A 22067-nucleotide genomic window follows, 5' to 3' on the forward strand; every position below is an offset into this window, starting at 1 on the left:
TATATATGTCATCCCATTGCTTTCTTGCCTGCATGGTTTCTGCTGAGTAGTCCGAGCTCATTCTTATTGACTGTCTTTTGTAGATGACTTTTCGTTTATCCGTAGCTGCTCTTAAAATTCTTTCTTTATCTGTGGTTTTGGCAAGTTTGAATTCAATATGTCTTGGTGACTTTCTTTTGGGATCTGCCTTATGTGGTGTTCGATGAATATCTTCAATAGATATCTTGTCATCTTTCACAATATCAGGGAAGTTTTCTGTCAACAAATCTTCAACAATTCTCTCTGTATTTTCTGTTATCCCCCACTGTTCTGGTACTCCAGTCACTTGTAGGTTATTTTTCTTGATAGAGTACCATGTAATTCGTAGGATTTCTTCATTTTTTTTAATCCTTTTATCTGATTTTTCCTCAAACAAGTTGGTGTCAGCAGTTTATCTTCCATCTCACTAATTCTGACTTCCATTGCCTCAATTCTGCTCCTATGACTTTCTACTGAGTTGTTTAATTCTGAAATTTTATTGTTAATCTTCTGGATTTCTGATTGCTGTCTCAGCCTCTTAAATTTGCCATTATGCTCTTCTGTAATCTTTTTAATTTCCTCTATTTTGTATTTTGCATTTTGCTGAAATTCCTTCCTAATCTCTTGAAGAGTTCTGTATATTAATATTTTGTATTCTGCCTCTGGTAATTCCAAGAAAGTTTCCTCCTGTGGAAAATGTCTAGATTCTTTATTTTGGGAGCTTGCTGAAGCCATCGTGGATCACCTCTTTATGTGATTTGATATTGACTGTTGTGTCGGAGCCATCAATAAGTTATATTTATTTGTTTTATGTTTGCTTACTGTGTCCTAGCTACTTGTTTTTTTTTTTTTTTTTCAATATGCCCAAATAGGCTGCTTGTATGAGCTAGTTTGATTATTGGCACCTTTGAAGATCTAATGACCTGTCACCAGGTGGTTAGATGTTTGACTAAGTATGTGAGCGCAGGAGTCCATCCACTCCTCCTGTATGGATTCAGCTCAGGTGCCCGGGTAGATAGCCACCAAGTATGTGGTGTTGGCTCTCACTTAAGAGTCCTAGACAGGCAAGGATGATTGGTGTAGGCAGAGGTATCTGGCTGCAGCAGGGGGACACACTCTGAGTAAGGTAGGGGGCTGATGGCCTCCCCTGATTGTTTAGGAGGAAGTCGTGCCCCTTTACCCTAGAGCGCGTAGGTGGGTGGGTTTTGAAGCCGGAATATGAGCACCTAATGCTGTTGGCTGTAAGAACTGGGCCCCTATCACATGTGGCTAGGTGGTGTGGGTGGAGCCACCAGTCTTCAGGCCTCTGATGTGGGTAGGTGAAGACCCTGCTTAATGGTCAGAGCAGTGTCAAATATCAAGATCCTGCCACTTCACAGCTGAAACAGTTGAACTTAGAGATCCGGTATATACCCTGTTGTACTGTGGTAGTGATGGCCTACCCTTTGAGATGGGCCCACACAAGTCTATGCAGGGGAAAGGCACTCAGAGTCCGTGGATCCCTTATGCCTGTGCCTAGGCAAAGGAGCTGTGCCTACCCCGTGTTCCTGGCTTAGGGGAACCAGCCGTTTATTTTTTCCCATTTGTTAATTTGTTCACTCTCCAAAGCAGGGAGAATGGCTCCAGGTGTGTGACGGATCCTACTTCCGTCCCAGGGGACTCGGCAATTGCTGAAGCCAGTCCAGGACGCAGTACATAGCGGGGAAGTAAATCGGAGAGAGGTTTTTCCCTTAGGGGGGTGTTTTTGATCCGCGCTGTAGGCCGGACGCAAGTACTTATCTTTTGCCAATGAGGGCTGCTTCTCACTGGTTCTGGGTGGCTGTGTAGACTCTCTGGCGCTGAGTCTCTCCCAGTGCGGAAAACACGCCTCCCGAGCACTGCCGCTTGCCTGCCTCGCTGCTCACCTACGTGCTGATATGGCTTGAAGGGCTGAGGCTCTCACCAGTTCAGGTCTGGCAACTCCTCCCTGCTTCTGAACCGTCTGTGTCCCTGCCACTCAGTCTGGTTCCTAAACTCTGCCTTTGATGTTCAGGGCTTCCAGAGTGTCATATATAATTGAGTCACTTGTTTTTTCGTGTCTTTATTGTAAGAGCGTCCACCAGAAGCGTCTGACTACTCTGCCATCTTGGCCCCGCCGCCTCCTTGTCGCTTTTGAGCCTCTGCTCCTGGATGATCTTCGTGTAGCTTGGCATGTGTCTTCCCCCATCTCTGCTTCTTTCAGCTTGCTTGTTTAATCTCTTTTATATCTCAAAAGAGATTGATTTAAGACACACCATACCCTAATCCTGTTTTATTAACATAACAAAGACAACCCATTCCCAAATGGAATTATAAGCACAAATATAGGGGTTAGGATTTACAACACATATTTTTGGGTGACACAATTCAATGCATAACAGGCCCTAAGTAGCCAGGCAATATCTGCAGAAAGATACAAGTATGTTTTTAAAGGACATTTGTTGTATTTGAATGTTGCATACACAGTTCTTTGGAAAGTTCTATTGTTCACATATTTTTTGTTTATAATTTCTTCCTTATTAAGCATTTTAGATTTGAAGCATCCCAGAATAACTTTGCTGTCATGGCATTGAGCCTTTCATATGCCTCTGACATAAAAGAGTGTCCTCATTAGGTTGTTATGTTTTTTTTTTAAAATCATGCCTCATGTTATGATTTGATTATTTATAGTTCTCTGAGATTTTAATGTGTCCATTCTACTTACTTGTGTTTATTTTGAAAGTAGAGCAGTTCAGCTAAACAGCTTTAAACTTTTAAGAAATATGTATTTAAATATATTCAGTGACTCTTTCTTTTCCTTATATATATATATTTTAAATGGAAGTGACAGTATTCATGGGTAAATATATTTACAGAGCTTTCACATTTCCACTCTCATATGTACACACCAAATATGTTTCCTTAATGCGACATTCATTTTAAATCAGCCTCTTGAAGTGTCAGTAGTGTTTTTAGATAAATTTGGCTCTATGTTTTGCCTGTTTTATGGAATATTTAATGCCTATAAAAAATATATACGTATGTATATATGACATATGTATAGAAATTCATGTTATGATAACAATGAAACAAAAGCTTATATAGTATGATTTTTTAAAATAGCTTTATCTACATAAATTGAGATAACATGTAATTCACTGATTTAAAGTGTACAGTATAATGGTTTTTAGTATATTCACAGAGTTTTGCACCCATCACCACTACCTAATTGTAGAACATTTTCATCACCCCCAAAAGAAACTTCAAACTCATTAGTAGTAAATGCCCAATCCCTCCAAGCCCCCAGCCCTAGGTAACTGTTAATCTATTTTATGTCTCTCTAAATTTGTCTTTTCTGGATATGTCATGTAAATAGAATCGTACATTGTGTGGTTTTTTTGTGACTGACTTCTTTCATTTAACACAGTGTTTTCAGGGTTCATCCATGTTGTAGCATGTGTCAGTACTTGATTCCTTTTTATGAATTAATAATAGTCCGTTGTATTGTTTATCGGTTCATCAATTGATGGACATTTGGGTAGATTTTACTTTTTTGGCAATTAGGAGTAATGCTACTATGAACATACCTAACAGTGAAATTGCTGGGTCATATGGTCTATGTTTAACATTTTCAGGAACTTTCAGGCTGTTTCCAAAGTGACTGTATATTTTATAACCCCATCTGCAATGTATGAGGGCTCCAGTTTCTCCACATACCTTTGCAGACTTGTTATTGTCTGCTGTTTTGATTACAGCCATCCTAGTGGATGTGAAGTGGTATCTCATTGTGGTTTTAATGTGCATTTCCCTAATGACTAATCATGCTGAGAATCTTTTAGGGTGCTTTTCAGCCGTTTGTATATCTTCTTTGGTGGAGTATCTATTCAGATTTTTGACCATTTTTTACTTGGGTTATTTATCTTTTTATTATAGAGTTGTAAGAGTTCTTTACATATTTTCGATACAAGTCCCTTTTCAGATATATGGTTTGAATATTTTCTCCCGTTCTGTGGGTTGTATTTTCACCTTCTTCATGGTGTCCTTTGAAGCATAAAAGTTTTAAATTTTGACAAAGTGCAGTTCACCTGTTTTTTCAATTGTTGCTTGTGCTTTTGTGTCTAAGAAGGCCTTGTCTAACGCAGGGTTACGAAGAGTTACTCCTATGTTTTCCTCTAAGTTTTATAGGTTTAGTTTTTACATTAAAGTCTCTGATCCATTTGGAGGTAATATTTGTATATGTTGAAAGAAAGGGGTCAACTTCATTCTTCTGTATGTAGATATCCAGTTGTCCATTGAGAAAATGCTTCTTGCCCCATTGAATTATCTTGGCACCCTTGTTGAAAATCAGTTGACTGTAAATGCAAGGTAATGTTTATTTTGGGACTCTCAACTCTGTTCCATTGACCTTAATCTTTATGCCAGTATGACACTGTCTTGATTACTATAGCTTTATATTAAGTTTTGAGATTGGAAGTTTGAGTCTTCCAATATTGTTGTTCTTTTTCAAGATTGTTTTGGCTAATCTGGGTCCCTTTCATTATGTACTTTGATCTTTTAAATTTTAATCTAAGTTATAAAGCCATTTGTATAGTGATCTCTGAATAGAATTAAAAATGTTATGAACTAATCCTTTTCAGTTTTAAATAATGAAGCATCTACTAAGCTTTTTATTCTTTTCATTACATTCTTGTTCATCCTTCTCTCTTCTAAGACCTTAAAATTTCAGCAGTAGGTTTGCAATTTGATATCACTGCTTATCTCTTTAATGTGGAATCTCCTTGGATGTGTTCATTCTAAGAAATGAAACAAACAAGACCACTGTGTTCAACAGGCCACACTTAAGGTTTCTTCAGTTAAGTTAACATCATTACCATGTATTTTGGGAAGTTCAGAAGTTATTAAAAGTCTTCCAGATAGTTTTAATCATGACATAGGAGAATATGATGTAATAGAAATACGTGTAGCATTGTAAAGTCTCATTTTCATGATTTCAATAAAGTTTTTCATGTGAGTAACTTAAAGTTTCTTTCCTGTAGGCTATTGCATTACCTCCTGTAGCCAAATGGCCATACCAGAATGGTTTTACATTTCATACTTGGCTTAGAATGGATCCTGTAAATAATATCAATGTGGATAAGGATAAACCATATTTATATTGGTATGTGTTTCTGTAACTGACCAGTGTTATTACGTTACTTTGAAAATGAGAAAAATATTTAGCAGTAAAATGAAAACTTATTCTTCATAGTTTCAGAACCAGCAAAGGTCTTGGTTATTCTGCTCACTTTGTTGGAGGCTGTTTGATTATAACATCAATAAAGTCAAAAGGAAAAGGCTTTCAACACTGTGTGAAATTTGATTTCAAGCCCCAAAAGGTATGTAACTTACCTTAGTCATGGTTATGTTAACAAGTCATGCTAGCCTTCAGAATGCTTTGTTTTAAAGTTACTGGCATAAGATATGGTAAATTACAGGCATGTTTATACTGTTTGAGAAAGTGAACTGTAAATCACAGGACGAATGTTAACCTCTTTTTTTTGGATAATAAAAGATTGGATAGTTATTGATTTATAGACTTTAAGAAAAGTTAATATATACTTTCTTTTTTACCAGAGGAGCCCTGGTGGTGCAGTGGTTAAAGTGCTCAGCTGCTAACCAAAAGGTCGGCAGTTGGAACCCACCAGCTGCTCCACGGGAGAAAATGTGGCAGTCTGCTTCCGTTAGCATTTACAGCCTTAGAAATCCTGTAGTGCAGTTCTACTTTGTCCTGTAGGGTCACTATGAGTCACAATCGACTCAACGGCAGTGGGTTTGATTTTTTGGTTTCTTTTTTACCTTAGAATTTTGAGATTAATAGATGGTTCATCAACAAGATGTATACATATCCGTATGTATATGTACATGTAGATAGGTAGACTATGAATACATAAAGCAAATATGGCAGTATGTTAACAGTTGTGGAATGTACATGGTAGAAAAGAGGGTGTTTATGCTATCAACTTTTTTATCTATTTAAAAATTTTTATAATAAAAAGTTGGAAAAATAATTTAGAGGTTCACTTCCTTTTTTGAAATTTTTTTTTATTGTACTTTAGGTGAAGGTTTACAGAACAAATAATTTCTCGTTAAACAGTCGGTACACATATTGTTTTATGACATTGGTCAACAACCCCACAACATGTCAACCCTCTTAACTTCTCAACCTTTTTTTTGGTGAAAATACACATAGCCAAAGATACACCATTTCAAAAATTTCTACATGCACAGTTCAGTGACATTGACTACACTCTTCCAATTGTGCTGCTATTCTCACTTAAGATGAAGGCTTACAGAACAAAATAGTTTCTCATTTAACAGTTAACTACACGTTGCCCTATGACAATGGTTAACAATCTCACAACACATCAACAATACCCTTACTCAACCTTGGGTTCCCTATCACCAGCTTCCTTGTCCCCTTCTGCCTTCTGGCCCTTGTCACTGGACTACTGTACCTCATTAGTTCCATTTGGTTTTACGGGGCTGTCCGCTCCCAGGCTGAACGGTGAACCTCGGAGATAACTTCACCACTGAGCTAAAAGGGTGTCTGGGGGCCCTACTCACGGGGTTTCTCCAGCCTCCTTTAGGCCAGTAAATCTGGTCTTTTTTTTGTGAGTTACAATTATGTTCTGCATCCTTCTCCAGCTCTGTCCAGAACCCTCTGTTGTGATCCTGGTCAGAGCAGTCAGTGGTGGTAGCCGGGCACCATCTAGCTGTACTGGACTCAGTCCGGTGGAGGCCTTGGTAGCTGTGGACCATTAGTCCTTCGGACTAACCTTTTCCTTGTGTCCTGTTCTCTTCATTCTCCCTTGCTTCCGAAGGGATGAGACCAGTGGAGTATCTTAGATGGCCGCTCACAGGCTTTTAAGACCCCAGACCCTTCTCACCAAGGTAAAATGTAGAACATTGTCTTTATAAATGTGTTATGCCAATTGAGCTAGATGTTCCCCGAGACCATGGTCTCCACAGCCCTCCGCCCAGCAATTCAGTCTGGAGGACCTTTTTTTTTTTTGGTGAAAATATACATAGCCAAAGTTACACCATTTGAAAAATTTCTACATGTACAATTCAGTGACATTGATTACATTTTTCCAGTTGTGCTGCTACTCTCACTTTAGGTGAAGGTTTACAGAACACAGTAGTTTCTCATTAAACAGTTAGTACACATATTGCCCTATGACAATGGTTAAGAACCCCACTACATGTCAACACTTCTTACTCAACCTTGAGTTCCCTGTCACCAGCTTTCCTGTCCCCTTCTGCCTTCTAGTCCTTGTCCCTGGACTGCTGTGCCTTGTTAGTCCTGTTTTGTTTTATGGGGCAGTCCAATCCCCGGCTGAATGGTGAACCTCAGGAGTGACTTCACCACTGAGTTAAAAGAGTGTCCAGGGGCCATACTGTCGGGGTTTCTCAAGTATGTTTCAGGCCAGTAAATCTGGTCTTTTTTTGTGTGTTAGAATTTTGTTCTACGTGCTTCTCCAGCTCTGTTATGATCCAGGTAGAGGTTTACTTCTCATCAGTTGCAAACTCCTTGAATAAATATTGTTCCAGAGGTGGAATACTGAATTTAATAAAGTACTCCTGTTTTAAGTTTAATAGAGTTTATCATTTAGTTTTTACTTGTTATTATCAGTATGGTTTAGTTATTGGGAAGATTATTATCTTTTCAAAAATTATTTTTGCTCTTTCAGTGGTATATGGTAACTATAGTGCACATTTATAACCGATGGAAGAACAGTGAGCTTCGATGTTATGTGAATGGCGAGCTAGCATCCTATGGAGAGATAACATGGTTTGTTAACACCAGTGATGTAAGTAGTTTGAAAATGTTATGGTAAAAAAAATATTTTAAAAGTAAAAACTTTTCAATAAAAAATTGTATAATTTGAATATAAACTTTGGAATACTACAAATAGCTTTTTATAATTATAATTTGGTTAGGATTTTGATTCATCAATAAAATAAAAAATAATGGTCTCACAGCATGAAGTGATACTTTTTAAAGCTGCAGGGGAAACTTTGTTTCCTCTGTGTTGTACACATGGGTTGCAAAAATGTGTCCTTTCTAACCTGGGCATTATTAAGAGGATTTTTTTTTTTTTATTAGGAGGAAAACATAAACCGGGTTTTCTTGATTTATACATTCATTTTCAGAGATTATATCTATTCTCATAACTTCACCCACCATCTCTATCTTGATGTCTATAAAAATCTGTCTTTCCAGCTTTAACTTCTCACCCAGTCTACTGTTGATTACTGCTTTTTAGATTTTCAGTTCCATTCATATTAGCTCACAGAAAAGGCTGATTTAGTATGTCCCAAATGTAACTCAGTATTTTCCTCCTTGATCTGAGGCCTGTTCTTCTTTCTGGATCTTTGGTTATCCAAGTATGAACTCTCAGATTCTATAATCCTTTGCCTACATCTAATTAGTCATCAAGTTTTACTTACTGTGCTTTGGAAAAATTGTGTTACCTTCTTTTTGATGATGTGTCTTTCCTGCTCTCCATTCCAAATGGGAACAAATGAAGTGAAATATGCTAAATGAATTATTTTAATCTGTTCAGATTTTAGTTCAGAATGGGCAAAAGGTTTATTTCAGTGTAGATTTTCATTATTTCTAGAGTTTTTTTTTTTGTCTTGAATGAAATTTATTTTCTTTCACAGACATTCGACAAATGCTTCCTGGGCTCCTCAGAGACAGCAGATGCTAATAGAGTGTTCTGTGGTCAGATGACTGCAGTTTACCTTTTTAGTGAAGCTCTTAATGCAGCTCAGATATTTTCTATTTATCACTTGGGCCTGGGATACAAGGTACTGTACTTATGTTCACTGCTTAACCTAGGTTAGATGAGCTTAATTTGAAGATGGTGATGCATGGGGTCAATTATCTTGGGTTGCCAAACTGTGTGCCAGGGTAATCAGGTGTAGTGCAGGGAAGTCACAGGGTACTGAAGGGTATTTTAAATTAAAATTTTGAGGGAAACAGTGATACCTGACATATGTGGGACACAAGTTTAATCTTCTTTCATGCTACAGTTCTTTTGATGCTGTCATATCTTTTCACAGCTAAGTTTTTGGCAGTTGCTATTATTAAAAGCAAATACTATGTGAAAATCAGCGTGGAACAGGAAATGAAAGTGACAGTTTGTAATCTGATTCCAGAGTTTGAGTATTTATGCAATGCTCAGATGTGCAGATATCCCATTAATGCGTAATTTTTGCTTATTGAAGAAAGAAGTAAAAATGTTATTTTTTTTTCAGTTCGTGCATTAGTGGTTTTTCAAATGGGTTTTAAACTGTTAAAAGATAAAGTTGTTCAGACCAAACTACTTAATAAATGAAACTGTTCACTATTTATTTTGCCCTAGAGTTACATGAAAAAATTATTGAGATGCTAAGAGTGCCATGTACCGGGAAAGTTTCGGAACCTCTGGGTTAAGCCATCGATAGTCTGGGGTTTGATGTCTGCCATGTTCCTGTTAAAGCAAAATGAACTTTATTGAGTTGATCTACATAAAATTTGCATATAATAAATGTACATATTTTAATTGAGGTTTGACAAGAAATAGAATATTTCCATAGAAGGTACTTGTTATGCTTAGTTTGTGTAAAATGGTTGGTGGTTTTATACTTGGTAATAGGATATTGTATTATAAGAGATTGGAATATTAGCAGTTAAAAATTTTTCTTGAAAAACTGTGAAAGAAGGATATCATCTTACCTTATGCTTGGTTTAAATACAGTGACTTATTAATTGCTTCTCTGTTGCATGTTAAAAAAAAGTTATTCAAAACCCCTGACTTCCTTATTCCCATCTGGGGTTTTCCATTATTCCCAGTAATTATACTGGAGCTCAGAGGGGCACTTTAGTAGTAAATGGATAGAAATAACTGCTGAATTTAGTACTTAACATAATCTAAGCCAAAAATATTATTGATAGTCACCTTTATATATGAATAACTACTCGTGTTCTTACTTGTATGGTCATGTAGTGATAAAAGCGTAGTAAAAATGATGTAAGGTGAGAAACTGATAATAGACTTATTCCTTGCTTTACTTTTTAGTGTTCAAATTTATTATGTAGTATAATCCATGGCTTAAAGAATTCCTCAATTAAGCTAGTTTAAACTAGTATATATATATACATATATATATATACAGAATGTCAGCAATCCCAGACTGACCTTTAAAACATTGTAATTGATTAAAACTTTAAAAAATATATTTCAAAAGAAAACGAAGGGCTGAATGTTTATTTTATATAATCATTATTTCATGAGTTTAGTCTAAGAATTTTATCTTATCTTCTTCTTAGAATCTATATAAATTTTCTTGTTTCTCTGTTAGAGAATTTTATTGATACATGTATTAGAAATGTAATGTCTTAGAATTTACTGTAGAACATAACTTAAAATTTCATTTTTGTAACCTTTCCTAGCTTATTTAATTGAGTTACTGATAGTAATTTTAAATTCTTGAAATTTAGAAGAATTTTAACTGAATAGAGTATTGCAACATTCTGTATTGAAAGTTTAAAAAACATCCAGGTTATGATTATAAATATAAACCTTTTAGACAAATGGTTTAGTTTTGCTGGTTTAGTTTGGATTAGGTTTTCCATTGAGTCCGGAAAATAATTTCTTAACTGATTTTAATATTTCTCTGTTTTAAGGTTTTTTTTAAAGTGAAGAAAGGAGTAAAAGTTTGTTTTTTAGGGATGAATATCCATAAATTCCACACAGAATACAAAATAAATTGTCTGTTTAGCTGTTTCTTTCCCAAAAATGTATCTTCAAATGTTGACCTACAGTACTTGAATAGAACCAAGAAGTGCATTATTTTTCTTGAACTGGTATTTAGTCTTTATTTGCCACAAATGAACTTTGTGGACTCTGATAATCAGTTAATTTCTTTGGACTACTTTAGTTTGTCTTTGGAAGGCTGACTCCACAGTCCTATGGCTGTTATTTGTAAAACACAATAAAAGGTTAGCTTCTTTCATTTACCCAGAGGGCATTCTGCCCTAAAGACACTCATTTTAAATACATGTGATGACAAAATCTTCACTATAATTAACTTTTATTAAAATTTCTTTCAGAGAATGTTAAATGTATGCTTTAAAATTTGTTAGTAATTTATCTAGAAGTATAAGTTATAGAAAATAAAATGGATCAGGGTGATGTATTTAATAACATACCTTTGGACATTTCATATAAAATTCTGATTGGTAAAGACAGTGTTCATGTTATATTTCAGAATTCACAGGCAGTTGAAGACATTCCATTTAGTTGCTTTAAGTGGTGATAGTTAAAATTGTTAGTTTTTTTTTTTAATTTTTTAAAATCTTTTTATGCTTGCCTGTGATTTCTTAGAACTATTATTTGAAAGACAAAATACGCTGTATAGGATACAAACTTTTATTAACATAAGGTTTTAATGTCAAGTTGACTTCATTTCCATTATAACTTTAAAATGAATTCAGCCCATTTTAGAAGTAATTAAACAACCTGGGCTCATCTTACTTGATATTGCGGGAAAAATTATCAATAGTATTTCTCCTTAAATATTTATATCTAGTGTGATTTGTATTTAGATTTTGTTTTTGTAGCATACTATCCTAACTGTTCTCTTTTCTGTTGATTCTTAGGGTACGTTTAAATTCAAAGCAGAAAGCGACCTCTTCCTCGCTGAGCACCACAAACTTTTGTTGTATGATGGCAAACTCTCTAGTGCCATTGCATTCACGTACAATCCACGGGCTACAGATGCCCAGCTCTGCCTTGAATCATCCCCTAAGGATAACCCTTCAATATTTGTTCATTCACCGCATGCCCTCATGCTCCAGGTAATAACTGTGCTCTTTTAACAATATTTTTAAGGGTAGTTTTGATGTATTATTGAGGTGTATTTAGTAGCTTTTATAAACACATGGGATGTAACATTTAGTGTTGTTACTTTTACAGTTGTGCTTTGTTTTTCATTGTTTTCAATAAGAAATAATTGGAATTCTTACTATGTGTTCTATTTTTTAAGGACGTGAAAGCAGTTTTAACACATTCCATCCAAAGTGCTATGCATTCAATTGGAGGAGTACAAGTGCTTTTTCCACTTTTTGCACAACTGGATTATAGGCAATATTTGTCTGATGAGGTTGACCTAACTATATGGTGAGTACCTTTATTTTTTTCTTTAATTTGGTATGAGAATTATTTTCATCACTGTTGAGCTGCACAGTTATCTTCTGTGCCTTCCAGGTTTGTTGTAGGGTCACAAAGAGGTCTGTGAACTCTAAATGGTATTACAAATTTGCATCAGTAATAGTATTAATTTAGGTTGTTATTTATCATAGGAGATATGGAAGCTGTAAAACACATAGTAATGTTTTAGAAGAAAATTAGAAATGGTGACGACTAATGGATTTATTGAAAATGAATAAGTTCTTTTGTCTAAAGTTGTGCTAATTGAAAACATTTTAAATTGTCATTTGGCAGTTAGTTATGGGAATTTAGCTTTTTATATTTTAATTATTTATAACTGATTGCATATAAGTAATTAAAAGCCAAGATTTTTGATGGTGCTAGATAAGTGGTAATTTAGTCTTTTTTGTCATTAGATTGGACATTTGACCATTTTGTCACCTCTGTTGTAGTGTTGTATCTAGAAAATGCAGGGGCATATGAATTCTAGGATAAGGTATGAAACATGGGACAGAATGCCTCGATAAATTTCCCATGTCTGATTTTGAACTTGTATTTTCTAGTGAAAGTATTTATAGCAAAATAATTGTTTCATTTACTATTTGAAAATTTTAAATGAGTTTTCTACTCTTCCTTTTCAAAATTCTGTTTTGATTTCTGCTTTTATATATAACTTAGTGTCTACTACCTATGTACATGGTTAATGATTGACTGTCTTTAGGCAGGTTATCTTTAGGCAAGAAAAGTACTTTCTTAAAAAAGGAATGAGGTATCAAACTAGTATTTGTTGACTATATTTACAATAACAAAAAGAAAATTACCCTTGATGTAGTAATACTTTGTAGAATTTTTTGTTGCTCTAATCTAAAACCTTCATAGCAGGTGCTCAGTTCTTTTCCTTGGCTGTGCTTCTTTTTACTTTTTCAGTATCTGTATTTGAATTCCTGGCAGTTAAAAGCACTGATGGGGAGGAGGAAGTTGGCTACCAGCCGTGCTTTTTCTTTCTTGTGGGACCTCTCAGAGGCTTTGAGAAGGAGATAACAGCTGACTTTGTTCCCTTTCCTTTTGGGTATCTAAATGTTGTGGGGATTGGAGCATGGCCTTAGCCCCTATTCAGTTTAAAAGATCTTCAAGACTGACTGGTGAATTACAATTTTCCTGTTAGGATAATAAACAGACTTCTTAAATTAGTGTTTGAGGTCCTCAAGTTTGTTGCCAACTTGATTTTATTTCCTTGTCTTCCCCTCCATGATGCCCTCTGCTGAATTCAAAGTAGGCCAGTCTAGAACCCTAATACATGGTGAGGATTTGCACCCTGGTCCTATTGCTCCATGAGTCTTTTCTCTTCTTTTGATTCCTAACTCTCCAAAATTGAGTGTACCTACTTTTCTAAGTTATCTTTGAGGCCTTAGTATACTTACGTTAACCATTTCCATTACTTGTTTTTGACACTGCTAACTTTTCACTGTTTCATACATGTTTGTCATATGGTTCTAAATAATTCATTGATTATTCTGTGATAAAACATATGAAATATTTGATTAAATCCTAATACTACATTAAAATTCTAGTCGTTAAATTAACATCGGAAGCAGTTTTGGTAGACCTTCACTTTCCTTTAGATAACTCTTTATTAAAATAAAGGAGGCTGCATCTATATAATCTGTATGTTTTAATAGAAATTGTATTTTTCAAGCTTTGTCTTTTTCTTATTCCAGTTCAACCCTGCTGGCTTTTATCATGGAGTTGTTGAAGAACTCAATTGCTATGCAGGAGCAGATGCTCGCTTGTAAGGGCTTCTTGGTAATAGGATATAGTCTTGAAAAGGTAAAGTATGAAATGCTTTAAGTTTTGATTCTTAATTTTCAGGCTATAGACTTGGCTACTAAGTAGTTAAGAAATTCTGTTTCCTTGTAGTTAAATATTTTTCCCTGGTTACATAAAATTACCTAAATTAGAAATATTTTGTTGTTTTACCTTGTCCCATTGCTTTGTTAGAGCCAATGTGATTTTTTAGCCTTACGGCATCATTAACTTGAGCATAGCTTGAGGGTCAGCTGTTTCCTGGTATCAACAGCCTATAGTTTACTTTCCTTGCCTTGAGTTGTTAGTAACCTTTGAACTACTTTTCTTTACAGTCTTCCAAATCCCATGTCAGCAGAGCAGTTCTTGAACTTTGCCTTGCATTTTCAAAGTATCTTAGTAATCTGCAGAATGGGATGCCCCTACTCAAGCAATTGTGCGATCATATTCTTCTTAACCCAGCAATATGGATTCATACCCCAGCCAAGGTAATAATACTGATTTTATTTTATTGTCTTCATTTATATGTAAAATATAAGCTTTTGTGTTTTGAGAGAAGTGTTAATTGTGAGGATTTTCTTTTATCTTTTGCTCTAACAAATTTGTGGGATGGTAAGTCAGGCGCGAGGTAGGAAAGAGGAGTCAGGGAGGCTGGTTTATTATACATACTCCCAGCTCCCAACAATAGGGAGGCACAGCACACCATGATACAGGGCCACACAGGGAGTTGCACCTGGGGACAAGGTGACAACAAGCTGGAATTGTACAAGAGGGTTTATGTGTGGCAAGCGGGGCGAGGTTAGCGGGGTTGCGTGGGCTTCCTGGGGATTGGGCGTTTTGAATAATTTTGCAGGCTCAGTGGGCAGAGGGACTGTCCCAAGTTGTTGGGTACCTGTTCCTTGGGTGATTAGGAAAGGTGCATCCTGGTGCAGGAGTGTGAGAACCTGATAAGGGGTGTGGTAGGAGAGTCGACTTCTTTAACTGCTCAAGAAGGAAAACTGACTGGCCTCCAGTCAGGACCTCAAACCTTTGTCAAGGCAGCATTTTAAGAAAATGGTATTGTACCTTTTGTATACTATTATGTAAGCTTTCAGTGGATTGCATTTTTGAATAAGCACACTTTTTTCTTTTCAGGAAAATTTACAATGAATATATATATATTTCCTTTATTTTGTAAAGCAGTATCAGTATTTTTTAAAATAGAGCTGTGGTCTTTATTGTCTAGTATTAAATAAAGTTTTATTTGAGAGAGATTTTGTTTCATTAAATATAAAGTTGGACGGTTTTAATATAAACATATAATATGCTTCATAGCAACTGTAGCTCTATTCTGTTGCAAATATACACGTTTTTTTAATTCCTTAACAACATACTCTCTTCCCTCTCTTTACACACATACCCTTCCGCTAATGTGTTACAGGTACAGCTTGTGTACCTTCTTACAGGTACAGCTGAAATGACACCCTTTCCCTGAAGGCTTTCATGATATACTAGTCACATGTAATCATTTTATTTTACATTAATTCAAATAATAAAAGCACGTTGTATTTGTTAAATAATTTTTTAGTATTGTAACAACAAACCAATTGCATTGAAGTGATTATAAGTAAATTTGTGAAAAAGTGTATGAAGGAAATCTTTGATCAATCCTAATGTTGTATTGGAGCTCTGGTGGCACAGTGATTAAGAGCTCAGCTGCTAACCAGAAAGGTCGGCAGTTCGAATCCACCAGCCGCTCCTTGAAAACCTTATGGGGCAGTTCTACTCTGTTGTATAAGGTCACTATGCGTCAGAATTGACTCAACAGCAATAGGTTTGGTTTTTTTGGTAATGTTGAATTAAATTGTCCTGAATATATTAATGATCATAATATTAATCAGAACTTGAGACAGAAATTTTATTAAATGGCATACTTGTATTTATCTTTTCTACAGTTTTTGTTAGAAGTTGTTTTATTTCAAACCCATTATTTTCCTTTCTCACTTCTTCCCCAGCAACACCTCCTCCCCCGACCCCCACCCAGTCTACTGGCATTGTATTTCATTGTTTAGGTTGGAATAGCACATACTTATTCTGGTTGTCAAAAAAAAAAAAAAAAAAATCTACAGACTTTTTTTTTTGCTTTTCTTGATTCATAATATCGTCTTTTCAGCTGGTCTTTTCAAATGTTAAAGAGAAAAACAGCTGCTGACTCTGACTGCCATTTGGAAATAATCAGAGGAGGCAGCTGGAGGTTGTAGCTTTTTATCTCCAGGTTCAAATTTGACCTCTTTCTCTTCTGTGACCCTCAGCCTTATTTCTTTTCAAGGATTGTTTCAGGTTACTTTTTAAACCGTTTTAGTTGACACTTCTTTGTCTTACTAACCAGCATATTGGTAAGGCTTTGGGTCTCTTTTGATGTGGTTAAAAAACCTCTTATTAGATACTTAGTTGTACAGAAATTTTTTTTAATGATTTCATCATACGAGTTCCTTAGGTACCTAGCTGTTATTACACCCTATTTCTTATCTGGTACTTGTTAATAACTTTCCTTAATTTCCTTTTTGGAATTTGCAATTGATTTGGTAATATGAAACTTTCCTTCTGTTTCAGCTGTCTGCTTTGTGTTCCTTGAGGGCTTGTATCAGCTTTTATTTTTTATAAAGGTAGTTGTAACAAAGAGCAGATCCAATTTGGGCCTGAAGCGTATATGATTTGGGAACGGGGTTCACTGTAAAAGAATACAGTGCAATGAATACTGCATTAGGTTTAGGGCCTTGGAAGGAGCCTGTGGTGAGTGGCATAAAGTCTAAGCTTCATTAGCTTCAATAGAAACCCACCTTTGGTTACCAAAGTAGAAAGTATGAATGTGTGAATCAGTCTTGCTTTTGGAAAAGGTTGCTAGCAGTGATTTATAATTTTCATTTATTTTTGATCTGCTCAGAGGCAGTCTTCTTTATCACCTAACAGGAGGCGTGAAATTTCTTGTCTATAATGGTCATTCATTTACTTCACAAGTATTCGTTGAGTGACTGCGGTACTTTATGCTGGGCACCGTGGATATGGTGGTGAACAATACTGAGCTGATTTCTGTCCTAATAGAATTTAGATCTACTGGGAGAGAAAGATGTTAACACATAATTTGAGTGGTTACTGGATTATGTAATGCATGGATGAGGGAATATTTATCTGTAACTAGCATATGGGTAATCTTGGGGTCTTTTATTAATTTCACTATGTTATTATTAAATTCTATTTGTTTTTCCTTTACCACAGTATAAATCTCAATAGAGTTTCCCTTTTTTCTGTTTCTTTATTCAGTTTATCAATTTTTTTCCAGAATTCCTATTTGTTCTTAACCTAGCACTCATCAGATCATATTACAGTCTCAAAAACTTTTAATGATTTCCCATTGTTATCTAAATTAAGAAGTCTCTTATCTAGCATTAAGACTTTTTGCCAGTTCTTTTTGGCATTTCTAACTGAAAAACTCAAATATCCTCAGTGGCCAGGCAGGTAACAAAGGTTTCCCTAGCGCAGTGCTTCTCAGTCTTGGCTGCCAATAGAACGAGTTAGGGGAGGATTTCAAAACAAAAATAAAAAACAAAATCCCATTCCTTCGACTGCAGACTCTGATTTAATTGGTCTGGGGTGGGTCCCAGACATCAATATACCCTCTCCTCACTTATCGACATGGTTAGTTTCCAAAGACCAAGTCATTATGCAGAAATCAGTGTTATATGAAAATGGAGAATTACCACATCAGATCACAAAATGGAGGATGAGTACATCATTACATAACTGCCAAATTACATCATTACATAACTGAAAAACCACTGAGAATCATGGCCCAGCCAAGTTGACACATAACCTTAACCATCACAGCCAGCATTACTCTTGCCTTTCACTTTGCCAGATGTATGTTGTTAATGTGCAAAATAGTCAGATAGTAGATGTTTTACTATTGTAAATCCAAATGTCGGGTAATGAGATAGTGGATACGTGGGAAGTAGGTGTATATTTTTAAAATGTTTTCCAGGTATCTTCATGTACAGTCAAGATTGAGAACCATTATTCTAGGTCTAGAGAAGCCTTTTTTGTCATCTGCTATTTTCCTTGTTTGTAATTTTCTCTCATTTTATCTACCTTACCCTAATTCTACTTATCTTCAAAGCCTACCTTAATTTCTGCTTTATTAGTGAAAATTTTCTTGACTATTTCAGCAGATCCTATAATTTCCATGGCCTTTGAATTCATAGTATTTCATAGCTCTATACCACTCACTTTGTCATTAACTACATATTGCCTTATAACCTTTTTTGTTTCTGTAAGTGTATTTATTATCTGCTTTTTAACTTAAATTTGTGTATATTTTCCATCATTTGGACTGAATTTTAGCTACTGAGGGACAGTGTGTCATAATATGTTGTTGTTGGGTGCTGTCAAGACAATTGCAACACTTCGCGACCCTATATGACAAAGTAAAATTGCCCCCCTAGGGTTTCCTAGGCTGTAATCTTTACAAGAGTATATCACCAGGTCGTGCCATTGCCATCGAGTTGATTTTGACTGATAGCGACCCTACAGGACAGGGTAGAACTGCCTCCTAGGGTTTCTAAGGCTGTAATCTTTACGGGAGCAGACTGCCACATCTTTTTCCCATGGAGCGGCTGGTGGGTTTGAACTGGCAACCTTTCAGTAACCAACTGAGCGCTTAACCACTATGCCATCAGAGCTCCTTGCTATGTGTATACGTAAATATAAATATTTTCCGAATGAATAGAATAAACTAGAAGAAAAAGACAAGCTGCTAAGAATTTGAACAATGTTATAAAAAGGATTATGTTGCCTCAGTGACAAGGGGATGAGGCCTATCCATATGAATAGCTGTATCAAAATAATGTTATTTTTAGCAGTTCAGTAGATTATAGCATATAAATGGTTTTTTAATTACAATCTTCTACTAAGCCCCAGTTGTAAGTAGCTCAGAATCTGTCCTCTTTTCTATGAAGGATTGTTTATAAGGCATCTAGAAGATAGACACCTAATTTTGGTTCTCTAAAGAAATTCCCAGGTTATACTAGGGACCTTGCAGGATCGAGAATACAAATGCTCTTGGTGTCCAAAAAAGAGAAATATTTAAAACAGCCAGTTGAACGTGATAAGGAGTAGTCTGGTTTCTGGTCATTATTGGAGAGTATGTATATCCTGCTTATGTTGTTCAGTTTATAAAATATATTGACTAACATTAACAAAATGAAAATTTCTTGGTTTAGACACAAGAGTAGAGTAAAAACGGGCCTTGTCTTGTTATAAGTACTGGAGTATAGTTCTTGGTGAACGCTGGAGATACAATTTCACTGGAATTTTGCGTTAAGGTGAAATGTACACTGAGGGGTAGCAATTATATTCTTTTTCTTACATAGCAAGAGCTTTTATTTCAAAATAAGTTAATAAACCCTTTTCTGTTTATTTAGACTGGTTTTTTTTTAGAAATGAGACTAGTAAGATAATCCGGGGACAGAGCTGATATATAAGCTACGAGACTGTGTAATGTTATATGATTAGAGTGTTAGATTAGGATCTTTTAATAATGAGCTGTTATAAAATAATTCTATTTTTCTAATAAATATCTCTCAAGCTAGTCTCTACATCTTTTTGTATGGTTTTCTTTCTTTTGAGTTATTCTTACCTTTTTTTTTTCCTTTTGGGTTATTCCAACTTTTAATTTTCTTCAAAACAGAAAAATTCTAGCTTTTAAACAGCTAAACAGTAGTAAGTTTATTTTAAAGAAATTATACAGACTAATGAATAGTTGGTGATTGCTAAGTAGGAATCAAAGAGTTATTTCCATTGAGTAGTGTGGGAAAAATTTGATGTATTTGGGAGCATTTATAACGCTGCTGTAAAGGAAGAAATTAAGTGCTTTGGTTTTCTAAGGAGTGAGTGTATGTTTCAGTTGATATGTGTTATCTAATGTGGGTGTGATTACCATGCTTACATTCTTACTTTTTGCAAAGTAAGGTCCAGGTAAACCAGTCTAAGGGTGTTACTAGTAACAGGTAAAATCCTAGTGGGCTTCTTTGATTTAAATTCTTCATTTTTGATTCTCTAGGTTCAGTTAACACTGTACACTTATCTGTCCACGGACTTCATTGGTACAGTCAACATATACAATGCCATTCGGAGAGTTGGGACAGTGCTTCTCATCATGCATACACTGAAGTACTACTACTGGGCAGTGAATCCTCAGGATCGAAGTGGTATCACCCCGAAAGGATTAGGTATATTATCTCTGTCTGTATATTATGTTATATATATGGCAAATCAGGATTTTATTTTTTTCTTTCTTGTTCTAACCAATATTGTTATGTTATTGGGAACCGTGGTGATGCACTGGTTAAGAGCTCGGCTTCCAACCAAAAGGTCAACAAATTCGAATCCCCAGCCGCTCTTTGGAAGCCATATGGGGCAGTTCTGCTCTGTTCTGTAGGGTTGCTATGAGTCGGAATTGACTTGATGGGAATGGGTTTTGGTTATGTTATTCTGAAAGTTTTGTATGTCATTTTGGCAAAATTTTATTTTACTGATAATTTTAAGAATTTGTTTTAAATTGTGGTTGCAGAGGGTAATAACTTGCTGTTTTTACGGAAGAATGGTTCTTGTGCGGGTATGAGTTTTTTGGAGAGCAAACATGACTAGGATGGTTGTTGCAAGGCACTGAATCTGAGAAGAAATTCTTAATTAGCTACCAGTGTTGATGCTGATGTCAATTATCACAAGAAGAGCCATTGAAAACAATTTTCCATGGATATAATGTTTTAGAGAATGGAGTTTTCTTTGAAAAGTAGAGGGTATTTGTGTCAATAAAGATAGAATAAAATTATAAAATTTTGGAAATTACATTCCTGCACAATCAGGAGTTATTTACTGGAAGAATAATATGCATTTATCATTTCAGCAGTTTACGAGGCAGTCAAAATAAGAGTTTTGCTAAAGATGGCTTTTCTGGTTGTAAGTATTCCAAAACTTGCCTCAAACTGGCTTAAGTCAAAAAAGGAAGTTAATTAGCTCATATACGCTGGCAATTTTAGGTGCAGCCTGGTAGATAAATTGAGATTATAGCCCCAGGACCCAGTTTGCCTCCTTCCATCTCCCAGTTGCTCTTTCTGTGTTGGTTGTTTTCACATATTCTCTTCCTTTGTGATAGCAGGATGCAGCTCCAACTTCTCATACTCATGGCTTTAAATTCAGTGAAAGAGCATCTGCCTCTATGACGCATTTCCAGCAAAAGTGTCTTTGTGGCTCATTGGCTCTGATTAGATCAAGCACCAAGAAAAATTGAGGGCTGTTGCTTGAAATCAGGAACTAGGTGCTCGGGAGTCAAGCAACATACGTTCTGATTGTAGTTGAAGGCTTTGGCTCTTCACTGATTTACAAAGACAAGATTTCTTATTTGCATGATACTTTTTATCCCACTTTCAAATGAACTTGGTTTATTTTCAGAGAATATGAGACCCATAATTTGTAAAACTGTCAGGACACACAGAAGTTCTATGGTCTGTTTAAGCTGGTAGTGTTGTGGGAGATCGAGAACAGAATTTCCTGATGGCGTCTTCATAGTGCTGTAGGTGGATCATGTAGTGTTTTGGATGTTAGTTTTGTGTTCTGATCTTGATTTTATAACTGACTAATGAGCTTGAGAAAGTCTTATCCTTCAAGTCAGGGAGCTGGACAAACTTCGTGATTTTATTCCAACACTGTAATATCTTCTATGTCTAGGAATCATGTGGAACAAATTTTAAACAATTTTCTTTCTATTCTAATTGATCTGTTCAAGGTCATGGTGGTCCTATGCCTTGGTGGTCTAGGAATTAGTTGTAAATAGTGATTAGTGGCAGAAAAATTGTAGAATACATGAGGCAAACAGGTACCGCATTTAGGATCTTAAAACAATGGGTGTTTGGTTTCAAAAAACTTTCTACTTGGGAATTATATGTTTGAGTCATGAAAATTGACTTAATGTGAGCC

The 22067-nt window shown here is 35.6% G+C and overlaps 1 protein-coding gene across 5 annotated transcripts in view; it reads left to right on the top strand.

Moving 5' to 3' along the window:
* The window catches only part of LRBA (LPS responsive beige-like anchor protein), an 840314-nt gene that overhangs the window by 125312 nt on the left and 692935 nt on the right, over positions 1-22067 (top strand). For all 5 annotated transcript variants that reach the window (XM_023733554.1, XM_023733553.1, XM_023733556.1 and 2 more), the window contains exons 6-14: positions 5052-5173; positions 5264-5390; positions 7746-7865; positions 8722-8868; positions 11705-11902; positions 12091-12224; positions 13973-14081; positions 14393-14545; positions 20152-20320. In XM_023733554.1, the coding sequence (XP_023589322.1) occupies positions 5052-5173; positions 5264-5390; positions 7746-7865; positions 8722-8868; positions 11705-11902; positions 12091-12224; positions 13973-14081; positions 14393-14545; positions 20152-20320 (1279 nt within the window). The remainder of the gene's footprint in view (positions 1-5051; positions 5174-5263; positions 5391-7745; positions 7866-8721; positions 8869-11704; positions 11903-12090; positions 12225-13972; positions 14082-14392; positions 14546-20151; positions 20321-22067) is intronic.

The sequence above is a fragment of the Trichechus manatus genome, unplaced genomic scaffold (assembly GCF_000243295.1).
Source record: "Trichechus manatus latirostris isolate Lorelei unplaced genomic scaffold, TriManLat1.0 scaffold00059, whole genome shotgun sequence".
In the NCBI taxonomy this organism is placed as follows: Eukaryota; Metazoa; Chordata; class Mammalia; order Sirenia; family Trichechidae; genus Trichechus; species Trichechus manatus.